The sequence below is a fragment of the Entelurus aequoreus genome, linkage group LG06 (assembly GCF_033978785.1).
Source record: "Entelurus aequoreus isolate RoL-2023_Sb linkage group LG06, RoL_Eaeq_v1.1, whole genome shotgun sequence".
NCBI lineage: Eukaryota > Metazoa > Chordata > Actinopteri > Syngnathiformes > Syngnathidae > Entelurus > Entelurus aequoreus.
In genome coordinates this window covers 25,099,240-25,121,005 of record NC_084736.1, presented here as the reverse complement: position 1 = coordinate 25,121,005, position 21,766 = coordinate 25,099,240, and the positions used below count along the sequence as shown (strand labels likewise).

Sequence of the window (21,766 nt, the reverse complement as noted above, 5' to 3'; positions counted from 1 at the left end):
TAAAGGTTAGTACTATTAGTGGACCAGCAGCATGCACAATCATGTGTGCTTACGGACTGTATCCCTTGCAGACTGTATTGATATATATTGATATATAATGTAGGAACCAGAATATTAATAACAGAAGGAAACAATCTTTTTGTGTGAATGAGTGTAAATGGGGGAGAGAGGTTTTTTGGGTTGGTGTACTAATTGTAAGTGTATCTTGTGTTTTTTATGTTGATTTAATAAAAATAAAAACCCTGTTACCGATAATTTAAAAAAAAAACTATACCGATAATTTCCGATATTACATTTTAAAGCATTTATCGGCCGATATTATCGCACATCTCTAGTCGATACCTTTCATTATTTTTATGACCTATCGGAAATTAGGACCAAGAAAAAAAAAATCCATCCATCCATTTTCTACCGCTTGCCCCTTTTGGGGTCGCGGGGGTTGCTGGAGCCTATCTCAGCTGCATTCGGGCGGAAGGCAGGGTACACCCTGGACAAGTCGGCCCCTCATCGCAGAAGACAAAAATATATGTAATGTAAACTTTTTTTTTTTCAAATGTAACCTTCCTCTGATTATTATCGCCTCAGCTATCAAGACAAAAGGGAATATGTCAACACTGTAAACATTTTAAATCACATTGAACACCTAACAATAACCTCTTAAAATGAAGGTACAAAAGTAAGGAATATGTACGAAATGCTTGATACAGTGTAACACAATAGTGCAAAATGTAAACAGAAACCTGAGAAGAATCATTTTATACAGGTTTAGTGCCAGGAAGTTACAGCTGTGCTCTAAAGGGTGAGCGCGACTAAGGTGGTGATGCCTTGCATTATTTATTCACCACATTAGTCCAAAAATACTGCCATACTAAAGGATCCCAGGTGAATTCCGAAATGTTTTTAATCCAGAGTGTTGTTTTTTTTTTTAGATATTCGTATAAAACCACTAATACACAACGCACTAATGAAGTCGGGTTGCTTTCGTATGTGTTGGTTGGTATCGGTTGCTTCCATTGATAGTCGAACGCTCTGTAGTAAAATCCCTCGAGACTCTGCGCTATTAAATGGGGAAACGAATAATGGCAGTGGTCCTAAATAAACATCATCATATTTTTAAGTACTTGTGTGTTTAACATGGTAATCCCCTCAATTCCCCCCAAAACGGATGAACTCACTGGAATATAAAGACATTATAACATACATCCATAAATGTGGATGCATATGCAAAAGTGCAATATATTTATATGTACAGTAATCTATTTTAATCTGCACCTTATTGCTCTTTTTTCCTGCACTACAACAAGCTAATGCAACTAAATTGTGTTCTTATCTGTACTGTAAAGTTCAATTTGAATGACAATAAAAGGAAGTCTAAGTCTTAATATAGATAGTGTGGGATTGATGAATATCATGTGGTGATTTTGTTTTGAAATAACACATGTGTTTCGTGTAATTGATTGCTCACAATTTTTCCAAGAAGGAAGACAGATATCCTCCATAAGAGAGATAGCGGAACGGTGTCTGGGTTGGATGCGAGGATAAAGAATTCTTGGAATTTGTCGTGGTGAGAAAAAGAAGTGTACGGGTGCCAGCTTTCGGAATTCATTTTCAAGTACAAAGATGCGGGGAAAGCAGTTTGCAGTGTTTGCGGTGGGAAAGTGATCGAAGATGGTGCCAAAGGTTGGCTGTTGAAACAGCATGGCGAGGGCAGCAAACATGCAGAGAAGGAAAGATTGAGAAAACAAAACTACAAACTGCCTGCTAGTAATTTTCATAAGTTGCGCATATTGCTGGTAAAAGTAGATACTGTGTCTCATGATTTTTATCATGATTTACAATACAAAATAACTAACGTGTAGTAGATCTATTGCTGCATGGCCAGCGTTGCCTAAAAACACTTAACTATTATCAGGAATTTATTAAGATTACATGTAATAAAAAGCTTCATATTACAAACCCCGTTTCCATATGAGTTGGGAAATTGTGTTAGATGTAAATATAAACGGAATACAATGATTTGCAAATCCTTTTCAACCCATATTCAATTGAATGCACTACAAAGACAATATATTTGATGTTCAAACTCATAAACTTTATTTTTTATTTTTTCAAATAATTAACTTAGAATTTCATGGCTGCAACACCTGCCAAAGTAGTTGGGAAAGGGCATGTTCACCACTGTGTTACATGGCCTTTCCTTTTAACAACACTCAGTAAACATTTGGGAACTGAGGAGACACATTTTTTAAGCTTCTCAGGTGGAATTCTTTCCCATTCTTGCTTGATGTACAGTTTAAGTTGTTCAACAGTCCGGGGGTCTCCGTTGTGGTATTTTAGGCTTCATAATGCGCCACACATTTTCAATGGGAGACACATCTGGACTACAGGCAGGCCAGTCTAGTACCCGCACTCTTTTTTTTTGTATCCATACCATTACCATCACAGATGCTGGCTTTTCAACTTTGCGCCTATAACAATCCGGATAGTTCTTTTCCTCTTTGGTCCGGAGGACACGACGTCCACAGTTTCCAAAAACAATTTGAAATGTGGACTCGTCAGACCACAGAACACTTTTACACTTTGTATCAGTCCATCTTAGATGAGCTCAGGCCCAGCGAAGCCGACGGCATTTCTGGGTGTTGTTGATAAACGGTTTTCGCCTTGCATAGGAGAGTTTTAACTTGCACTTACAGATGTAGCGACCAACTGTAGTTACTGACAGTGGGTTTCTGAAGTGTTCCTGAGCCCATGTGGTGATATCCTTTACACACTGATGTCGCTGGTTGATGCTGTACAGCCTGAGGGATCGAAGGTCATGGGCTTAGCTGCTTACGTGCAGTGATTTCTCCAGATTCTCTGAACCCTTTGATGATATTACGGACCGTAATATACGAACTGGGCTCCCTGTGACTTGTTCTGTTTTATCCACAGTTTCTCCATTTTTACTTTCTCTTGTCACTCCATGCAAAGGATCAATCGCCAGACAAGATGGCGCACTTACTACTATTACCTGATTGGCTGTTAGCGCGTCATGCCCGCTGATCAGTGATGACTACCTGCGTTGCTCGGTTACCAGAGAGCGATTGCTTTCGTTCATGCAACCAACCTTGCTTTGCAACTTCCGCTTTCTTACTTGAAAAAATATCAAAACGTTTTATCGTATGCATTTTTTATTGGTGTCAATTACGTTTCTATCACGATATATATTGATATCCTTTCATCGCCCCGCTTAATGTCTAAAACGACCCTTAAATTGCAGTATGTTTGCCATTAAGTATTATCCTATTACTGACACATATTCCGCTTTAAAAAGACTGTCAGTTTGGAGAGTTACATAATGCATATTACAGCACCTTCAGTACTGTTCAGTTGTTGACATTAGTCTAAATATAATGTCCCCCATGAGCACTATAACACATGTTTACTTTTATTATCACTTATCATAATCTTTTTGTGTTTTAAAGGTGTCCTGTTATGATTTCTTGTCCACATGCAAAGCACTTCCTTGTGGTCTACACAACATGTAATGATGGTTCTTTTATCACAAACCGACCATCTTCAAGCCGCTTTCTGACCGTCTCTTCAGAATGCGCTGATTTTTGTGGGCGGGTCCTATTTACGCGGCTTCGACTTCGACTGCGTCCTCTCCCCGTCAGCAATGTTGTAGTTGTTAGCGCTTCCATTGGAGTCTACTGACAAATACCTAGTTGGAATTACAACTGAAACCGATTTCCTTCCTGGAAAGTCGGAGCATTCTCACCAACCCCGAGTTGGATTCAAAGATGGCTGCTCTGGATGTAAACAATCATATTTGCGTCTATACTGGTTAGTTTTTGTAGCACTAAATCAGCCATATGCGATGTATTGTTGGATGTTTATATATGGTAACTAGAGGTGGGGGAAGTAATTGGTTTTTAGATGCATTGCAATTAGGACATGGACGATTATAAAATCAATTAGTAAACATCAATAGTCGGTAATCCATTTATTTATTGTAAATAAAGTAATGCAGACAGTTGTACAATTTAGCTGACTGCAGCGAGCCACCTCACAGAGCGATCAGAACAGCTCCTTTTTTATAGGGTACTTATGTTCCAGTTTTGCACATATTTCCAATAATTTAATAAATGTAAATAGAATTAATTTAGCCGTTTCTTATTACAAATGCACTGTTTTTTGAAGTTGCAAGTGATAAGGGGTTATTTAGTGAAATGAAAAGAATTGTGAAAATGCATCAATATAAATAAATTACAGATGCATCAAAAATCGATTTTTAATCGAATCGTAGCTCTTGAATTGTAATCGAATCGTGAGGTGCCCAAAGATCCCCCACCTCTAATGGTAACGTTACTCTAGTGTAAACTACATTTATTTCATTGCTAGCAATAGCGTCTGTGTTTCCTCTTCATCCACTGTGGGGGTTTTTGGCTCATACATTTTTATTCAATGCAATTGTCAGCATAATTTAATGTAAAAAAAAAAAGACACAAATTATCTTTCATAAATGGGCTACTAAGAGCTGGCAACTACACAACAGCTAAGCACACAAGCAAGACATGCGTGATAACAATTGAAGAATATTGCAGTGTAAAAATACCACATTTGTCAATATAAACAGTATCAATTAATTGTAGTTGCATATTACTTACACATGCAAAGTCTCCAGGCAGACTCCAGTAACAAACGTGTCCGCATCATTCAACTTACTGCATCATAATCTTAACTAATGGTAAAATACAGTAATATAACATTGTGTGTAAAAATTCAGTGCAGCAAAATTCAGTGCATAAACACTCTTTGCTTCAAAACTCACCTTATTGGCTGGTTCTAAAACAGTATTGATTGCTTCAGTCTTAACTTACCAGAAGTGAGTCTTGAGTTTTTTTGTTTTTGTTTATTGAATTCTTTTGACACACTGTTAACAGAAATACAATACAATACAAATCAAATTTTCTTTTTTTCATTCACCATTGTTGGAAGGTTGCAAAAAGAGTGAGTATTTTCCCATAGGTTGTTTATATTCAGACCAGGCAAGCGCAAAAATAGCTTTCATGGAAGTGGCCGTCTTGATTTCTGATTACTGGTACGCTCGCAACTCTGCTGTGACGTCATTCCAAACTCCCACTTCCAACAGCCGAGGTAAATGGAACGCACCATAAGTGGAGGATGCGTGTGCATGTATGAGCCAATCTGCCCCACAACAAGAGGATAGAGGAAAAAGAAGGAACTTATTGACTGCAATGGCGGACTCGCGCAAAGCTCTTCGGGTAAAATTGTACCATATATGGAGATATCAGATGACGTAACTAGCCACAAATACGCCACTAGCTAACCAAATTCCAAACAGGTCGTTTGGAAGGAGTACAGTATAGCAGAAGACAAGACTGTTCAAGTCGCTAGTAGCGACATGTTGGCGACACGTTTTGTAGATTACTGTCGTTTGGTCGATGTCTGACTTGTTTAAACCAAACAAATAACTTCCTCTTTCTTCCATTTGGCACCAATTCCTCTTCATGTTTTGTTGGTTTAGCTTCCATTGTGCTTTCCATCTCTGCTACATTGCTGGTATCCATACTCCTGCTGTCATCGTAAAGTTTAAACAAATGAGAGTGATATCGTACGATAAATATTTTTTATGGCGTACTACGGTATTTAGAGTTCTTTTGCACAGCACTACTGCACGTAATAAAGACAAGTAAAAAGAAACCGTAAATAATTTTGCTTTCGCTTCTCCTGCGAGCTGGTGAAAAATAGCCACCGAGCGCTGGAGGACAACCGTGCAGCGAGTCCTTGAGTTTTTGATGCAGCTCATTAAGTAATATATATTTTTTTTTTTAAAAGTCATCCATCCATCCATTTTCTAACGCTTCTCCCTTTCGAGGTCGCGGGGGGTGCTGGAGTCTATCTCAGCTACAATCGGGCAATATTATAAAAAAATTGCATATTAGTGGGAATTGATTGATTGATTGATTGAGACTTTTATTAGTAGGTTGCACAGTGAAGTACATATTCCGTACAATTGACCACTAAATGGTAACACCCGAATAAGTTTTTCAACTTGTTTAAGTCAGGGTCCACTTAAATTGATTCATGATACAGATATATACTATCATATATACTATCATCATAATACAGTCATCACACAAGATAATCACATTGAATTATTTACATTATTTACAATCAGGAGTGTGGAGGGGGGGTGGGGTGGGGGGGTGGGGATATGGACATCAAGTAGTGGACATAGAGAGAGAGAGAGAGAGAGAGAGAGATCAGAAGGCATAAGAAAAATAATCTGCATTTGATTGTTTACATTTGATTATTAGCAATCCGGGGAGGGTGTTAGTTTAGGGTTGTAGCTGCCTGGAGGTGAACTTTTATAGCGGTTTTGAAGGAGGATAGAGATGCCCTTTCTTTTATACCTGTTGGGAGCGCATTCCACATTGATGTGGCATAGAAAGAGAATGAGTTAAGACCTTTGTTAGTTCGGAATCTGGGTTTAACATGGTTAGTGGAGCACCCCCTGGTGTTGTGGTTATGGCGGTCATTTACGTTAAGGAAGTAGTTTGACATGTACTTCGGTATTAGGGAGGTGTAGCGGATTTTATAGACTAGGCTCAGTGCAAGTTGTTTAACTCTGTCCTCCACCTTGAGCCAGCCCACTTTAGAGAAGTGGGTAGGAGTGAGGTGGGATCTGGGGTGGAGGTCTAGAAGTAACCTGACTAGCTTGTTCTGAGATGTTTGGAGTTTAGATTTGAGGGTTTTGGAGGTGCTAGGGTACCAGGAGGTGCATGCGTAATCGAAAAAGGGTTGAACGAGAGTTCCCGCCAGAATCCTCAAGGTGCTTTTGTTGACCAGAGAGGAAATTCTGTAGAGAAATCTCGTTCGTTGGTTAACCTTTTTGATTACCTTGGTTGCCATTTTATCACAGGAAAGGTTAGCCTCTAGAATGGAACCTAGGTAGGTGACCTCATCTTTCCTGGTGATGACACTGTCACCTACTTTTATGGTGAAGTGATTGACTCTCTTAAGTTTGATGTGGGACCCAAACAGTTGAGACTGCAACTGTTGTGTCCAGCCCAACTTTTGATGAACAATGAATGATTTAGAACAGAAGTAACCCTAAAATAATGACATGATTCACATGTGATTTGATGGAGTGATGAGCACATTACACACAAGTCAGCCAAACTACCTCCTAGGTAATGTTTTTTTTTTTCAAAAAAAAACGCTATCTTAATGCTAATACACATTGTCCTTGCTTTTGACATGCTACTGATTAGCAATAGCGATTTTACATTTTAGATTTTATTTGTTACACACTTTTCATTCAAATAAATATTAATAGTGCTACAGTATAAATACATATTTGAAACAATAAAAGCTTAGCCATTAAAATTACAATACTAAGACTAAAACACTATCGGTGAAGCATAACACAACATGCAAAATAGTGTTTTTTTTTATTTTTTATTTTTTTTTATAATGTCCTGCCCAGCTTCTCGGGCAAATCATATAGCACAGTGATTTTCAACCACTGTGCCGCGGCACACTAGTGTGCCGTGAGATATTGCCTGGTGTGCCGTGGGACATTATGTAACTTAACCTAATTGGTCCAAAAAATATTTTTTGCAAATCAATAATCATAATAATGTGCCGTTGTCTAGTGCCTGTGCTGTGTAGCGCTTGGCAGGGTAATCTTGTAATACTCCATACCAGTAGGTGGCAGCAGGTAGTTCATTGCTTTGTAGAAGTCGGAACGCGTCGAGGATGGTTTGTCGTGATCCCAATATGCAGAGCACAGCGGCAGACAGTGTGCAGGTAAAAAGGTATGTAACGCGTAAACCAAAAATGATTAAAAGGCACTGAAGCATAGGAATGGCTATGTAAAACAAAAGTAAAACTGAACTGGCTACAAAGTCAACAAAAACAGAATGCTGGACGACAGCAAAAACTTACAGCGTGTGGAGCAAAGACGGCGTCCACAAAGCACATCCCGTACATGACATGACAAATAAACAATGTCCCCACAAAGAAGGATAGCGTACGCACAACTCAAATAGTCTTGATTGCGAAAACAAAGCAGGTGCGGGCAATAACACTCAAAGGAAGGCGTGAAGCTGCTACAGGAGAACACCAACAAAACAGGAAGGGTCACCAAAATAACAGCGCAAGACAGGGACTAAAGCACGACACACAGGAAACAACAACAAACTCAAAATAAGGCACGACAACCTGGTGGAGTTTAATTTTTTAACCTTTTCTGCTGGTGGTGTGCCTCCGTATTTTTTTAATTTAAAAAATGTGCCTTGGCTCAAAAAAGGTTGAAAAACACTGATATAGCAGATGTAGATACCCATATCGGCTGTTCAGATTTACTTTACAAAAGAGAAGTGTAGGATACTTCTCTTGTTGCCTTACTTGTATTTTGACTTTATTAAATGTATTTATATTATCATTTGGTGCAGCCGGGCCGGAGCAGGAGGGGATAGAAAGAGAGAAAAAGGAAGACAGAGGGGGGAATTGTGGGGACAAGAGGGGGATTAGACAGAGAGACAAAAACAACAGCAAACACAACAACAACAACAACAACAGAGCAACATCAGCAAATACGACATGTACAAATATGATGGTAAAAGTAATAGCAAATAAGCAATTAGCGAAAATAAAAAATACAGAAATGACAATGAGCATTATTACACTAAAAATGGAGCAATATGAATACCAATAGAAATAGTGCTATTGATAATAAACAATACCAGTACTTTACCTTTATTATCAACAATACAATTGTTCAAATGCAACAATACATATACGTAATGATAACTTGAGATACGAAAGAATGCAGAAAAATGGAGGGGAAGAAAGAGAAGCAAACTACATTAACCTTGTAGATTGTTATAGTAACAATAGGTTAAGCTTTGTCAGTGTGCCATGTGTTATACCCAGTTTACCCTAGGGCAACAACGTTAATATATGTTTGATGAAACGTGATTATGTGCATGAATGTATGTGTGCATATGTACTTGTATATGTACAGTATGTGTATGTGTGCTTGTACAGTGAATGTATATGTACAGTATGTGTATATGTGTGTACAGCGAATGTATATGTACAGTATGTGTATATGTGTGTTTGAACAGTGAATGTATATGTACAGAATGTGTATATGTGTGTTTGTACAGTGAATGTATATGTACAGTATATGTATGTGTGTGTTTGTACAGTGAATGTATGTGTAGTATGTGTATGTGTGTGTTTGCACAGTGAGTGTATATGTACAGTACGTGTATATGTATGTTTTTACAGTGAATGTATATGTACAGTATGTGTATACAGTATGTCTGTATAATGAATGTGCGTGTGGATGTACGAACTTTGAGTGTGTAAATATGTACTGTATTTATTTGTATATGTATGTGGGAGCGTAGGTACCTATGTATGCCTGTTTGTATGTGTGTGAGTATATGTGAATTTGCATGTACAATACATTTGACTCCCAGTGTGTGCGGGAGCCAGAGTACGGCCCCAGCCTCCCCGAGAACCCATCCCACAAACAGTAGGTGTGGTGCCCAGGGAACCAGGGGCCACCGCCCCCACGCAGCCAAGCCGGACAGCGACAGGAACCCCAGAGCCTGGCCCACCGTGCCGCCCACAAGGGCCAGCAGCAGGCCGCAGACAGACGCACCCGGCAGAGGACAAGGCACGAGAAAAACAGGGGGCAGCCAGACCCCAAGCCAGCGAGAGACCACACCCCACACGGACAGAAAGGCGGGACGCCGCGCCCGAGGGGCCCGGAGACCCCCCGCAACCGGACGGGAAGACCGCCCCCGCCCCACCGGCAACAGGGCCCCCAAGACCGCCCACCCCCCCACCCCCGGAGAGCGCGGCGAGGCCAGCCCACGGCCACCCCACCCAAACCGGCCGCCACAGGACCACCCAGCACGGGGCCACAGGAACCACCCACCCCACCCGCAGGGACCCCAACGATGGAGATGGAACAACCAGCAACCGCCCCGCCGAGCCCCCCCCCCCCCCCCCCCCCCCCCCCCCCCCCCCCCGAGGTAGGGGAATAAATAAATACATAATAATAATAATATTAATAAAATATATTTTTTTTTAAAAAGGAAAAAAATAAATAAATAATTAAATGTATTTATAAAAATTAAAAAAATTAAAAAATAAAAAAATTTACAAAAAAGAATTAAAAGAAGATCACAGACATGCTGACACACAAGGTCGCTACCCCAACAGCCGACTCGCAGCACCTTGGAATACCCTGCAGCACCAAGCCACCACAGTAGACGCAGGGACCAGACCCAGCAGCCCCAACCAAGACGGGCACCCGGAAGGGATGGACGGCGGGACCCAGGAGCTCCAGACACGCAGTCCGGATGCAGTAGCCTGAGGCGCCGACCCCCACCCGACAGGCAGGCCCAGAACGTACCCCCAGAAATATACATACATATATATATACATACACATGTACACATACACATGCATACACATACACATATATATACATACATACATACATACATACATACACACACACACACATACACATACATATACACAGTTTGTCAGCCCCGACAACCACCGCGCGCGCGCGCTGCCACCAGTCACAACATCAGCCACCCCCCTGCACCAGACCCAGCAGCCACGGGCGCCCACACCACAAACAAACGGCAGCAGAAACAGCAGCCACAACACCCCCAGACAGCCAGCACCACCCAATCAAATCAAAGCGATCAAAAAAAAAACCGCGACCGGCAACCACACGCCAACAGGATCACAGATACCAGCCAGCGCCAGCCCGCCAGCAAGCCCAAACGGCAACACGCAAACAAGAGACACCAACCCCCCCACCCCACCAAAAGACCCCACCACCCCGACCCAAACCCGCACAAACACACCACCGCCCAAACAACCGAGACACAGTATCCAGACCAGACACGGGCGCCGCGCCGCCACCACATCAAGTCGCCAACAGAGACCCCACAGCGCAAGGTCGGGCCACACGGGCACGGACCCCACCCAACAGGAAGCGAGACCCGCGCGACGCCACACACAAATAAATAATAAGATTAAAAAAAAATAACAATAATTTTAAAAAAAATAATAATAATAATAAAATGAAATACAAATTAAATTAAAAATAACAAATACAAATAATTAAATAAAATAAAGTAAGTAAATAATACAAATTATTTTTAAAATAAATAAATAAATGTATATATATATATATACATATATATATATATATATACATACATATACACATAGTGTTTTTTTAACAGTGTGTTTATTCATTTTATTTATTAAAAAAAAACTTTTTGAAAATAATTAATTTTGTGTATAAGTACTTTTGAGGACATTCAACAATACTGTGATAATGATTTTGGTCGCAATAACCGTGATATGAAATGTTAATATTGTTCTATACTTTATGCCAGCAAAGAGCTGCACTTTACTCATGTTTCTTCCTGCTCTCAAAAACTACTTGATCGTAGCATTTTGATTCTTGAGTCTCCATGTCGTTTTAGCACTGCATCGTTTGTGTGTTTGCTGCGAGGTCACATGTATCGCCGTGTTTACGTCCTCCACGTTTAGTAGAAAAGCTGTGAGGTCAGTCGTGGTTACGGCCCAGGGGACACTTGGTATTCCTGGGATTCCTCTCGGCTGATGTAAACACAAGAGGCTCCCCTCCCCCTTCCTCACACGCTGTCCTTTCCGTCTCGCTGCCCTCTTTTGTTGACATTCCTTCTTTTCATGAGGCAAGCGGGGGTTTAAAATCGAGTGAAAGTTTTCCTCAGTTGGTCAGTTTGTTTGCTGGCGTTCTTTTTGTCGTTGGACACAAACATGTCCTGTGACAAACTACCTGTGGGTGGTTTCAGTGAGGGGAAGGGAATGGATTAGTGGTAATATTGTTGTTGTTGTTGGCTCACACACTCGCTTTAGTGATTTATTTTAGCCGTTGACATTTTTTTGCTGATGTTTGTACAGCCTAAATACAAAACAAGTCCAAATGATGGAAGTTGGGCTTTTTCACTATTCTCTCCTGTTATCCTTCCACCATGTTTACTTCTCACAGTAACGACCTGCTTTGAATGATTGAGTGATTGAGACTTTTATTAGTAGATTGCACAGTACAGTACATATTCCGTACAATTGACCACTAAATGGTAACACCCCAATAAGTTTTTCAACTTGTTTAAGTCAGGGTCCACGTTAATCATTTCATGGTAATGTGTTGTATGTTGTTAAGGGGTGTGAATCTTTGGGCATTTAACGATTCGGTTTCGATTCCTGGCGCGACAATTCGATTCAGATTCTATTCAACAGGATTTGCGATTCAAACCGATTCTCGCAATGTATTATTTGGTATATTTATTATAATGAAACTTTTTCAAAACAATTTGCAGTTAAAACAGCTCCTTCTGGTTACAAGGCGATGGCCTAAAAAGGTATTAAATATATATATATATATTGTAATGAAAAAAATAGTGTTTAGTAAAAATATAAATGTATGTACATTTTTGGGAAATTATGAATCAATTTAGAATCAGGATGAATAAGATTGGCGATTCAGATGTGAAACATTATTTTTTGTGCACCCCTAATGTTGATATTGGAGAATGAGGACGTGTTGTGTTGCTTGTGGGGTTAGCGACAGAGAAACGCGTGTGCTTGGGCTCCACAATTTTGAGAGAAAACCTAATTGCTATTTTCCTTCAAAAATTGTGATTGCAGTTCGGTTTGCAATTTTTATATTTTATCCATAACAATGCAGAAAGCTGCAAAAATAACACGTGAAGGCGGACTATTTGGCTTTATACAGGCATACTCAGAGCTTTTGTCTACATCATGCTCTTAAACTGAAGAAATAATCAATAAAAACTATAGTTTTTATAATGTAATATAATCATAATATATAATAATAATAAAGTGATCACGCATTCCTGCTCGTTCGTCCGAGTTTATGGGCTCATAATGCCCATCCGATTTGAAGCTCCTTTTTGTTACTTTGCGAAACTTCTCACAAGCGAGTAGAGAGCTGGTTTTCTCGCTGTCCGCCCACTGAGACAAAAACTGTTAATGACTGAAAAGACATTAACTGCGTGCAGTTAATTGTACTGTCAAACACGCTCAGGTGCTTATAGCAATGCACAGACTTTCCCGCTCAACAATTTTAATTGGCGGAGAAAAAAAGAAAACTTCAGGCTCTTGCGGTTACGTTATTGCAGTAATTAAAACCCCAGTGTTGATTCAATGTCGATTAATCGACCTAGCGTGTGCGAGTTTAGGAATACGATTTTGAGCACTGCTGTTGGCGTGTTAAGGTCATCGAATAAGTTTAGGAAGAGCCATAAACTCTTGTGTGCCTCTGTTGGGACATTACATCACATTGGCCTTTTGTTGTAGTTTGTCGCTCTTAATTATGCGCGTGCACAGGATCACGGTCAATAAAGGGGTATTGTGCCGTGCAGGATTATACCAAGCATTGTTGCTTCCCTACTGTTTACGACTGCTGTAACTTCTATCAGTCAGTTCCGCCATGTTTGATCGAGGAAATATGCTAACAGCTGATCACCGAGATCGAACTCTTATTAATCGCGATCAACGATCACAATCATATAATCGCTCAGCCCTAAGAACAAGTATGTTAATACTAATGAACACAGAATGTTTATAAAAGAATACATTTACATATGCATAACAATTTTTTTTCTTTTGTATTATTTTTTTAATGAATTAACGTTTATGACAACCTTTTTCCAAAACACAATATAGAATGTATAGAACAGGATAATGGCAATTTAATATTTGTTTTCAAAACGGATACAAAAAAGTGGGACCCCAAAAATGTACTGTGGGACCCCATTTTTATGACTTGATGGGGTCCCTTGGATCCCATTTTGAAAATTCCCTAGCGCCAACACAGCAACTGTTGGTGTGTCAGTATTGTCACAGTCAGTACATGCAGAGGGAAAATCCAGAAAATCCATTATATGATCAATAATAGAATAATTAGATATTTTTATTTGTTTATAATTTGTTTTATTTATTTGCACATTTCTTGTGCAGAATTAGCTTTGTTTTGTTCAAAAAATTGTGTGTAATAAAAGAGAATAAGGAAGTAATTTTAATAATGTTATTGTCAGCACTCACCATAAATAGAAACATTTACAGTTAATACGATCCCCATCAATTTGTAAAGAGCGGTGTGTTTGTTCCCTCTCGTGTTTACATTTGATGTTTTCATCAAGTTTTGGTTATGAATGTGATTTAGAGTAAGAAGGAAACATGAAAAAAACGATTGAAAAAATGGATTATGTTTCCAGCAGCTGTTCAATGTTACTGGCAAGGACACTAATTAAAGCAGCTTTAACGAAGTCCTCACTGAGCGATAACGCTGATCATGTTCCCTCAGATGCACGTTCAGGTTCCCCAGCACCAACATCAAGATCACCTTCACGGCGCTCTCCAGCGGGAAGAAGATGAAGCGTGAAGCTCCCGAGTCTCCCGTCAAGCCGGTCCAACCTCACATCGCCCCGCTCACCATCAACATTCCAGACAACATTGCCCACCTCATGAGCCCGCTGCCCTCGCCCACCGGAACCATCAGGTATTTGTCGGACCTCAACCCATCAACAACACACACACACATGCTGGCAGCAAAGAGGATGATTGTAAGCATGTACTTGCACTACTTCTTTGACACAATCACTTCCTTTAGCTCTTGTACTGCCATTACTCTGACTTGATGGATTACATCCATTCTTATTTTCAGTCTCTGGGATTCTACTATGCAAGGTGATTGTTAATTAATAGGCCTGATTAAGACAGAATGATAACCTTGGGCAAAAATATCACCATTTCACTGTATGGTCTAGGGTTGTACGGTATACCGGTAGTAATAAAGTACCGCGGTACTAATGAATTAAAAACGGTTCTATATTTCTTCTGAAAAATACTGGTACTTTTTTTTTCTTTGGAAAAGTCGCGTCATTGCTGGTAAAACGAGCAGATGCGCATATTAGGCAACGCATACACATGGAGTACTTACAAGCAGACAAACCGTGGAGACATCTGAACAACTCAACTGTAACCTGCATTTAACCCACAGCCGCCAAGATTGGTGAGAGGCAAAATAATTGGGTTAAGGCTATGCTCAGGTGTGCGTGGTAAAGGTGCTCCACATTGGTCTGACTATGGTCCCTTTGAAATAATCCATTAAACTGCCATAATGTTGAGGTGATTTTACCTCTTTTACCAACAATTTCTTTATTTTTACTTTTTACCATGGAGCCTAATGTTTTTTTGAGTGTGTGTGTGTGTTGTTGTGCCAACAAAAAAAAAATTACTTGAATTGATTTAGACAAAGTTTAGCTAGGAGACTTTACTTTAAAATAGTTATCTATTTTTCACACAACTTTGTCTCACACTTGTTAGCGAGCTAGCAAGGCAACAAGCTAACTATCTCACCAAGTTGAGATGGCAAACTCCACATGTCCGACATCAGGCCCCCCATTTTAACTGTACTGCCTTAAAAAACGAGGTACACTTCGACGCATGAGCAAAGTATTCATGTCTGAAACAAGATTAGACTGAAATGTTCCCACACTAGGAGCGATGACATCATCGACGACTGTCGACAATACAATTTTTATTGGCGACAAATATTATCTTGGACAAATGTTGGCACTCATAGTGCGAACTCAGGCCAGCGGGAGAAGGAGAGGAAGGAACGATCATACCTTGCTTACTAGAGATCGACTGATAATATTTTAACGTATATTGGTATCAACCTTTTTTTGTTTATTACAATATACCTACATCAGCAGATACAATATATACACATCGAGAGGGACAAGTGGTAGAAGATGAATGGATAATACAAGTATTTAGTATTTGAAAAAATCTATAATTGGTGAAGTAGATAGTACTAACCACTGCTTAAGTACCAGCTCCTTTGCCCTGCATCAGTCAGTTATTTTGTCTCTAATTCAATTAAGAATAATCAAAACTCTCATTGTCAATAATTGTCCCCAAATATGTCTTGATATCCGATTGGGCATTTAAGTTCTTGTGAGAATTCTTCCCCGGTGTGCTCAGCTGCTTTCAACGCAGCGCTCACGCGGCCACGTCTCCTGTGCTTACCTGTCAAAATTTCCATTTTTTGCCAGGAAATCCAGTTTTTATCCTTCTTTCCTGCCGTCTTCTCGGTCTTGTTTGTTTTTGCTACTGCAGCGATGGAGTCGCTCGACAAGCCTCGGTCCGCAACACTCGAACCGTGGGCTCATCAAAGTAGTGCCACAAGTTTCATGTTCTGGGATTCAGTCACGTAAAAAAACCTGCGACAGACATGGATGACAAGTATGACACTTGTTATATAGGAAAAGAACAGCAGGCAGCAGCTCACACCTTCTCATACTTTCTGTAACATCCAGGAAGAAATTATGTTTGGCAGCTTGAAAAATGTCCCAACTATATGTAAAAAGAGCCCAAAATGTTTGCAGTATTTTAGGGTTCCTCACAAGGAAACCTTACAAGTAATAAATCCATAAACTGCTATAAAATTGAGTACAATAGATGAGCTATTGTGATGTAGAGAAATGCCATATTTTTACCAAGTTTCCCAGGAGATTTGCCATATTTTGAAATGGAAATGTTGATGCTCCTCTTAGACAAACGTAATAAAGGTGTTTGATGTTTTTGCTGTTAACCACAACATTAGTGCCGCATTAAACATTGTCGCTACTGGTCCCACGTTTCCTAAAGAATAATATTTTAAAAAAACAACTTCAAGCCTTGTCCAGCTGTTTACTTACTGCAAATTAATATCTGCTTCAAATTTCGATTATCGGCCTCCTTGACTACTAATAATCGGTATCCCTGGTATAAGAGTGTGTAGTATTCTGACTTGCATGAACTTTAAGGAGTTTTATGCACGGACCTTGAAGAGTGAGGACTTAGTTCCAAACGGTGCAGTGATGGCCTTGTTGTTGTTCTACCCTTCAGTGCTGCCAACTCGTGCCCCTCCAGTCCGCGAGGTGCCGGTTCCTCTGGCTACCGCATGGGAGGCCGCATGGTGAGCTCTGCCGAGCTGCAGCTCATCAACGACAACTCTCAGCCTGACAACGACAAGGAGGCGTCAGGAGAGGACAGTCCTAAGGTGAGAGCAGCGCTGCTCTTAATACAAAGTAATGTTCCCCGCAGCTAAGCTGTTGTCATTCCCCATGCAGGACGACTCCAAACCTCCCTACTCGTATGCTCAGCTGATAGTCCAGGCAATCACCATGGCGCAGGACAAGCAGCTCACACTAAACGGGATCTACAACCACATCACCAAGAACTATCCCTACTACAGAACTGCCGACAAGGGCTGGCAGGTCAGTTGGACGGACGGCACCATCAACACGCCGAAGCGACTGCTAACGTCTCTCTTCCCCTCCTTCGCCGCAGAACTCCATCCGTCACAACCTGTCGCTGAACCGCTACTTCATCAAAGTGGCTCGCTCGCAGGAGGAGCCCGGCAAAGGTTCCTTCTGGAGGATAGACCCGTCCTCAGAGGGCAAGCTCATCGAGCAGGCCTTCAGGAAACGAAGGCCCCGTGGCGTCCCCTGCTTCAGGACCCCACACGGACCCCTCTCCTCCAGGTGCGACAAACGCTCTTTTGCCATGGAAGCGCAGTACAGTCCTTCCTTGTTTATCGCGGCTAATTTTTTTTTGTTCTCCGACAGGAGCGCACCCGCCTCTCCCAACCACTTGGGGGTGCTGTCGGCTCACTCCAGCGGCGTGCAGACTCCTGAGAGCCTGTCTCGAGAGGGCTCCCCCGTTCCCCTGGAGATGGACACCTCGGCCCCCGCCGTCATTACCACGGCGTTGCAGCCCAAGCTGGCCGTGATCCAAGAGGCTCGCTTTGCACAGACCACCTCAGGTGGGCGTTAGGGGGTCCACGCCCGCCTTTAGGTGTCCCTTTAAGACTGACAACCATGTTCTGTGGTCTTCCAGGCTCCCCCGTCAGCAGCCAGCCGGTCCTCATCGCCGTCCAGGGTCAGTTACCTCCTAGCATGAAGCCCGTCACGTACACCATGGCGTCCCCCGTCAGCACCAGCGCCTCCCAGCCGGCGGTCCAGACCGTCCATGTCCTGCAGCAGATCCCAGCAGGATCCACCGTCATCGCCCAGCCGGCCACCATCATCAGCAAGAGCGAACTGCAGGAGAACGGCGAGCACGTCGAGGTCAAAGGTGAGCGTTTGATCGCGGCAACACTTAGCATTAGCATTTCGGCTAACGAGCGTTTTTCCTCAGTCAAAATGGAGGGTGTTTCCACCATCACCTCCACGAGCGGAGCCAGTCGCATCATCCAGAGCACCCAGGCGGCCACGCCCCTGCAAACCGTCACAATCGTGCAGCAGGCGCCCATTGGTCAGCACCAACTGCCCATCAAGGCCATTGTGCAGAACGGCACCCACAGCATCACCACCGCCATCCAGAGCGCCGCCGGTAAGAGCCCCCGACACGCCACACACATCGCTTTGTCCTGAAACACTAGGGTTCCTGCGAGTCATTAAAAAGATTACAAATTCATTAAAAGGATATTGCCAAAAATATGGCCTTAAAAAGCATTCAATTCGATGTCCAAAGGCATTAAAAAATGTATTACAATTCCGCCTGGTTTAGTCCCTGCTTCCGGTCAGCCCGGGACCAAACCTGGGTCTTTCGGCTGAGGATACAGGGTGCTAGCTACCGAGCTAAAAGCTCAAAAGAATGCTACATCCTGTGAAAATGCTCATGCTGTGGCAAAAGCGGGTAAAGGAATATATGTCGGGAAAATGCAAATTTCAGCGAAAGTGGCCGGCTGACCTTTTAAAATCTGTTTGAAGCCCAGCAATGGTTAAACCCCGAGAGGGTTCCACAGCGTGTGCAACTAGTCCTACAAACGTTGCTCAGTGGGTATCAACGTGGTGAAATCACAAATGCTATTAGCTAATCACAAGTCGACTATTAAAGGCAGCCAGCAGTTAACGATAAAGGTAAATGATGAGATCAAACAGTCTTGCTACTTAACTCTAATTTACTAAAGAATAGGTGTCAAACTCAAGGCAGAGGGGCCAGATCTGGCCACATCATTGTCACACACACACTAGGTGTGGCGAAATTATTCTCTGCATTTAACCTGCGCCCGGGAATCCTTTTTGGTGATTAAACCCCCAATTCCAACCCTTGATGCTGAGTGCCAAGCAGGGAGGTAATGGGTTCCATTTTTATAGTCTTTGGTATGTAAGCCTCAGATATATACGTTGGGAAATTAGTTATTTACACAAAAAGATTCTGTAAATGTTTATTTACATAGCTGTAAAACGGCTGAACAAACAAAACAGAAGTCATCGTCATAGACCCACTAGCTGGGGAAGTTAGCTCTCCAATCAGCTAAACAGACTCAATAACTCCACGGTGACGTTTTGATGAATTTACTGAGGATTTTTTTGTAAGAGGAACAATACAAAACAAATGCCATTCCAAGGTAATAATACTAACACAGACACTAGTAAACGTGTCAGCATATTAGCTAATGCTAATGATGGTATTTAGGATAGCACGTACACATATGCATGAAAACGCTCTTACAGACATCACACATGAGATGGTTTAGTAAGTAATTGTTTTAGTTATGTTTAAAAACTTACAAACGTTGCTTGGAGTGATGAATGAAGAATCCATACGAGTAGAAACGCTATGGATGGCTGCAAGATGGAACGGCACTCGTACTTCTGTTTGAAAGCTCAGTCTAAACAGATGGGCAAAGCAGCACCTGCAGTGAGCAAACTCATTTAAAAAATGGCACCGTTACACCTTTCCAGTGTCTTTGCTTTTTATTTAAAATTTTTGTTTTATTTTAACTATTTGTATTATGGCCGTCAGCGAAGAAAAATACATAAACTAACCGCAGGGTTTAGAGCGTAGGAAAAAAAAAACTGCTGTAGTTTGGAATTTATGGTAACGGCTATCTGCAATAGGACCTGGGCATTACATTTGTTTTAAGTGGCATTGAAAATCATCAAATTAGATTTGCTGCAGAAATATGCTGTGGTACCGTTTTTTTTAATCGCCGCCATTTGTCGCTCTTCTTCAGCTGCGGCGGTGGCGAGCCCGCTGCATCTGCTGGCGGACCACGCCTCCGCCTCTGCCTGCCTCCCCACCAAGCGACAGAACGGCGACCAGCAGGCGGCGGGAGCGCCCGATGCTAAGCGTGTCAAAACAGAGGACGAGGCGAGGCCGGCGGTGGACTCGTCAGCAGGTAACGACCCGATCAGCCGCCTCAATTAGCTCGTTAATTACACGCCACACACCCCTCCAGCACCGCGACTTTTTCCCCCTCGCATCCCTCGTTGTTTCTTTTACTTGTCCCGCCTCCCGATCTCGAGGTGCCAAACGAGGAGGAATCTCGTCATTTTCACTCTTGTGGACTTAAAGAACTGAAACTTAGAAAAGGGGCGAAGCTAAACGGACATGGCCGCTGACGAAACTCGACTGCAGGAAGCCTTAAATCCACCTTAAGAGCTGACTTTCGTCCTGAGTGGTCCCGCCTCCGCTCGAGACGGACGCCGCCTCTCTGTCGCATCTACCTCAGCCGATAGGAGACCCCGGCGGCCCCTCCTCTCCCCTCCAGTGTCACCAGAACCTACCGGGCCGGCGGCGTGGGTGGCGGCCATCTTGACAAACCATCGACACAATCAGAACGGGAGTCCATATTCCCGAACGTTTGGCAGCTAGCCCGCTCAGCTCGGAACTTCCTGTGCCGCAGCCGCGTGGAGCACAGGACTGTTTTTTTGTTTGTTTGTATTTTTTTTTTACATCTTTTCATGAACTTCCATCATCGATATAAAGACGCCAGCTCGGTGACTAATCTAGAAAAAAGAAAAAATGACTTGTACGGCAACAGACCCCGCCCCCTTGTGACACGAAAACGCCACGTTGATCCTGCATGAGTGCGAGCGCCTTCGCCCCGACGGAAGAAAAAGACAAAAAAAAAAACAATCCAAAGCTGACCTGCACTTGATGAAATGTTTCTGTTCTTTTTTACGCCTCCTTTGTCCTCTTCATCGCCTTTTCTTTAACTTTTTCTCCTCGTCGTCGTGTTGACCCCGCCCCCTCCCAGCCCCGCCCCCGTGACGTCGCTCTGATTGTACACGTTCCAAACGTAGTCAAAGAAGAAATGTTTGTTCAGCTTCAGTGGAGGAATGCTTTTTTTTTAAATAAATTAATTTAAAGTCTGTCTTTTGTCCTTCATTTCACCACTAGAGGGCAGTTCCTTTTTCTTTTCTTTTTACTGCTCAGTGGCGTACAAAATAATTCAAGATTTACTTTGTGTTTATAAATATTAGGGATGGAATAATGGCTCTTTGAAAGGATTCATTTCTTCCAAAGAGCCGTTCAAAAGACTGGGTTGTAATTATAGTTATTTTTTATTCTTCAAGGGAACAATCACAAACGTCAATTATACGGCAAAATGTAGATAAGAATAATTTAAAACAAGGAATAAGAACAAAAAATATTACTCTATTTGTAGAAATTATTCTGAAATATTAGCTATAATTTTTGTTTTTGTTTTCATTGTAAACATTGCATGAAGTGGTGCCATATTTCTATGCTTTTGGCGGTGACATCTCAAGTGTTTTTGGGGGGGGGGTTTCCCAAAAAAAACAGTGTAGCATTTTAACAATACAGAAAACCCCACACATAATAAAATAAAACAACA

General features: G+C 41.8%; 1 protein-coding gene across 1 annotated transcript in view; it reads left to right on the top strand.

The window, feature by feature from the left end:
* The window catches only part of foxk2b (forkhead box K2b), a 30,653-nt gene extending 9,372 nt beyond the window's left edge, over nt 1-21,281 (top strand). Inside the window, exons 2-9 of the mRNA XM_062050329.1 lie at nt 14,432-14,626; nt 17,023-17,176; nt 17,247-17,393; nt 17,467-17,660; nt 17,745-17,941; nt 18,016-18,252; nt 18,316-18,510; nt 20,141-21,281. Coding sequence (XP_061906313.1) covers nt 14,432-14,626; nt 17,023-17,176; nt 17,247-17,393; nt 17,467-17,660; nt 17,745-17,941; nt 18,016-18,252; nt 18,316-18,510; nt 20,141-20,334 — 1,513 coding nt within the window. The 3' untranslated portion in view covers nt 20,335-21,281. The remainder of the gene's footprint in view (nt 1-14,431; nt 14,627-17,022; nt 17,177-17,246; nt 17,394-17,466; nt 17,661-17,744; nt 17,942-18,015; nt 18,253-18,315; nt 18,511-20,140) is intronic.
* Nucleotides 21,282-21,766: the final 485 nt, after the last annotated feature.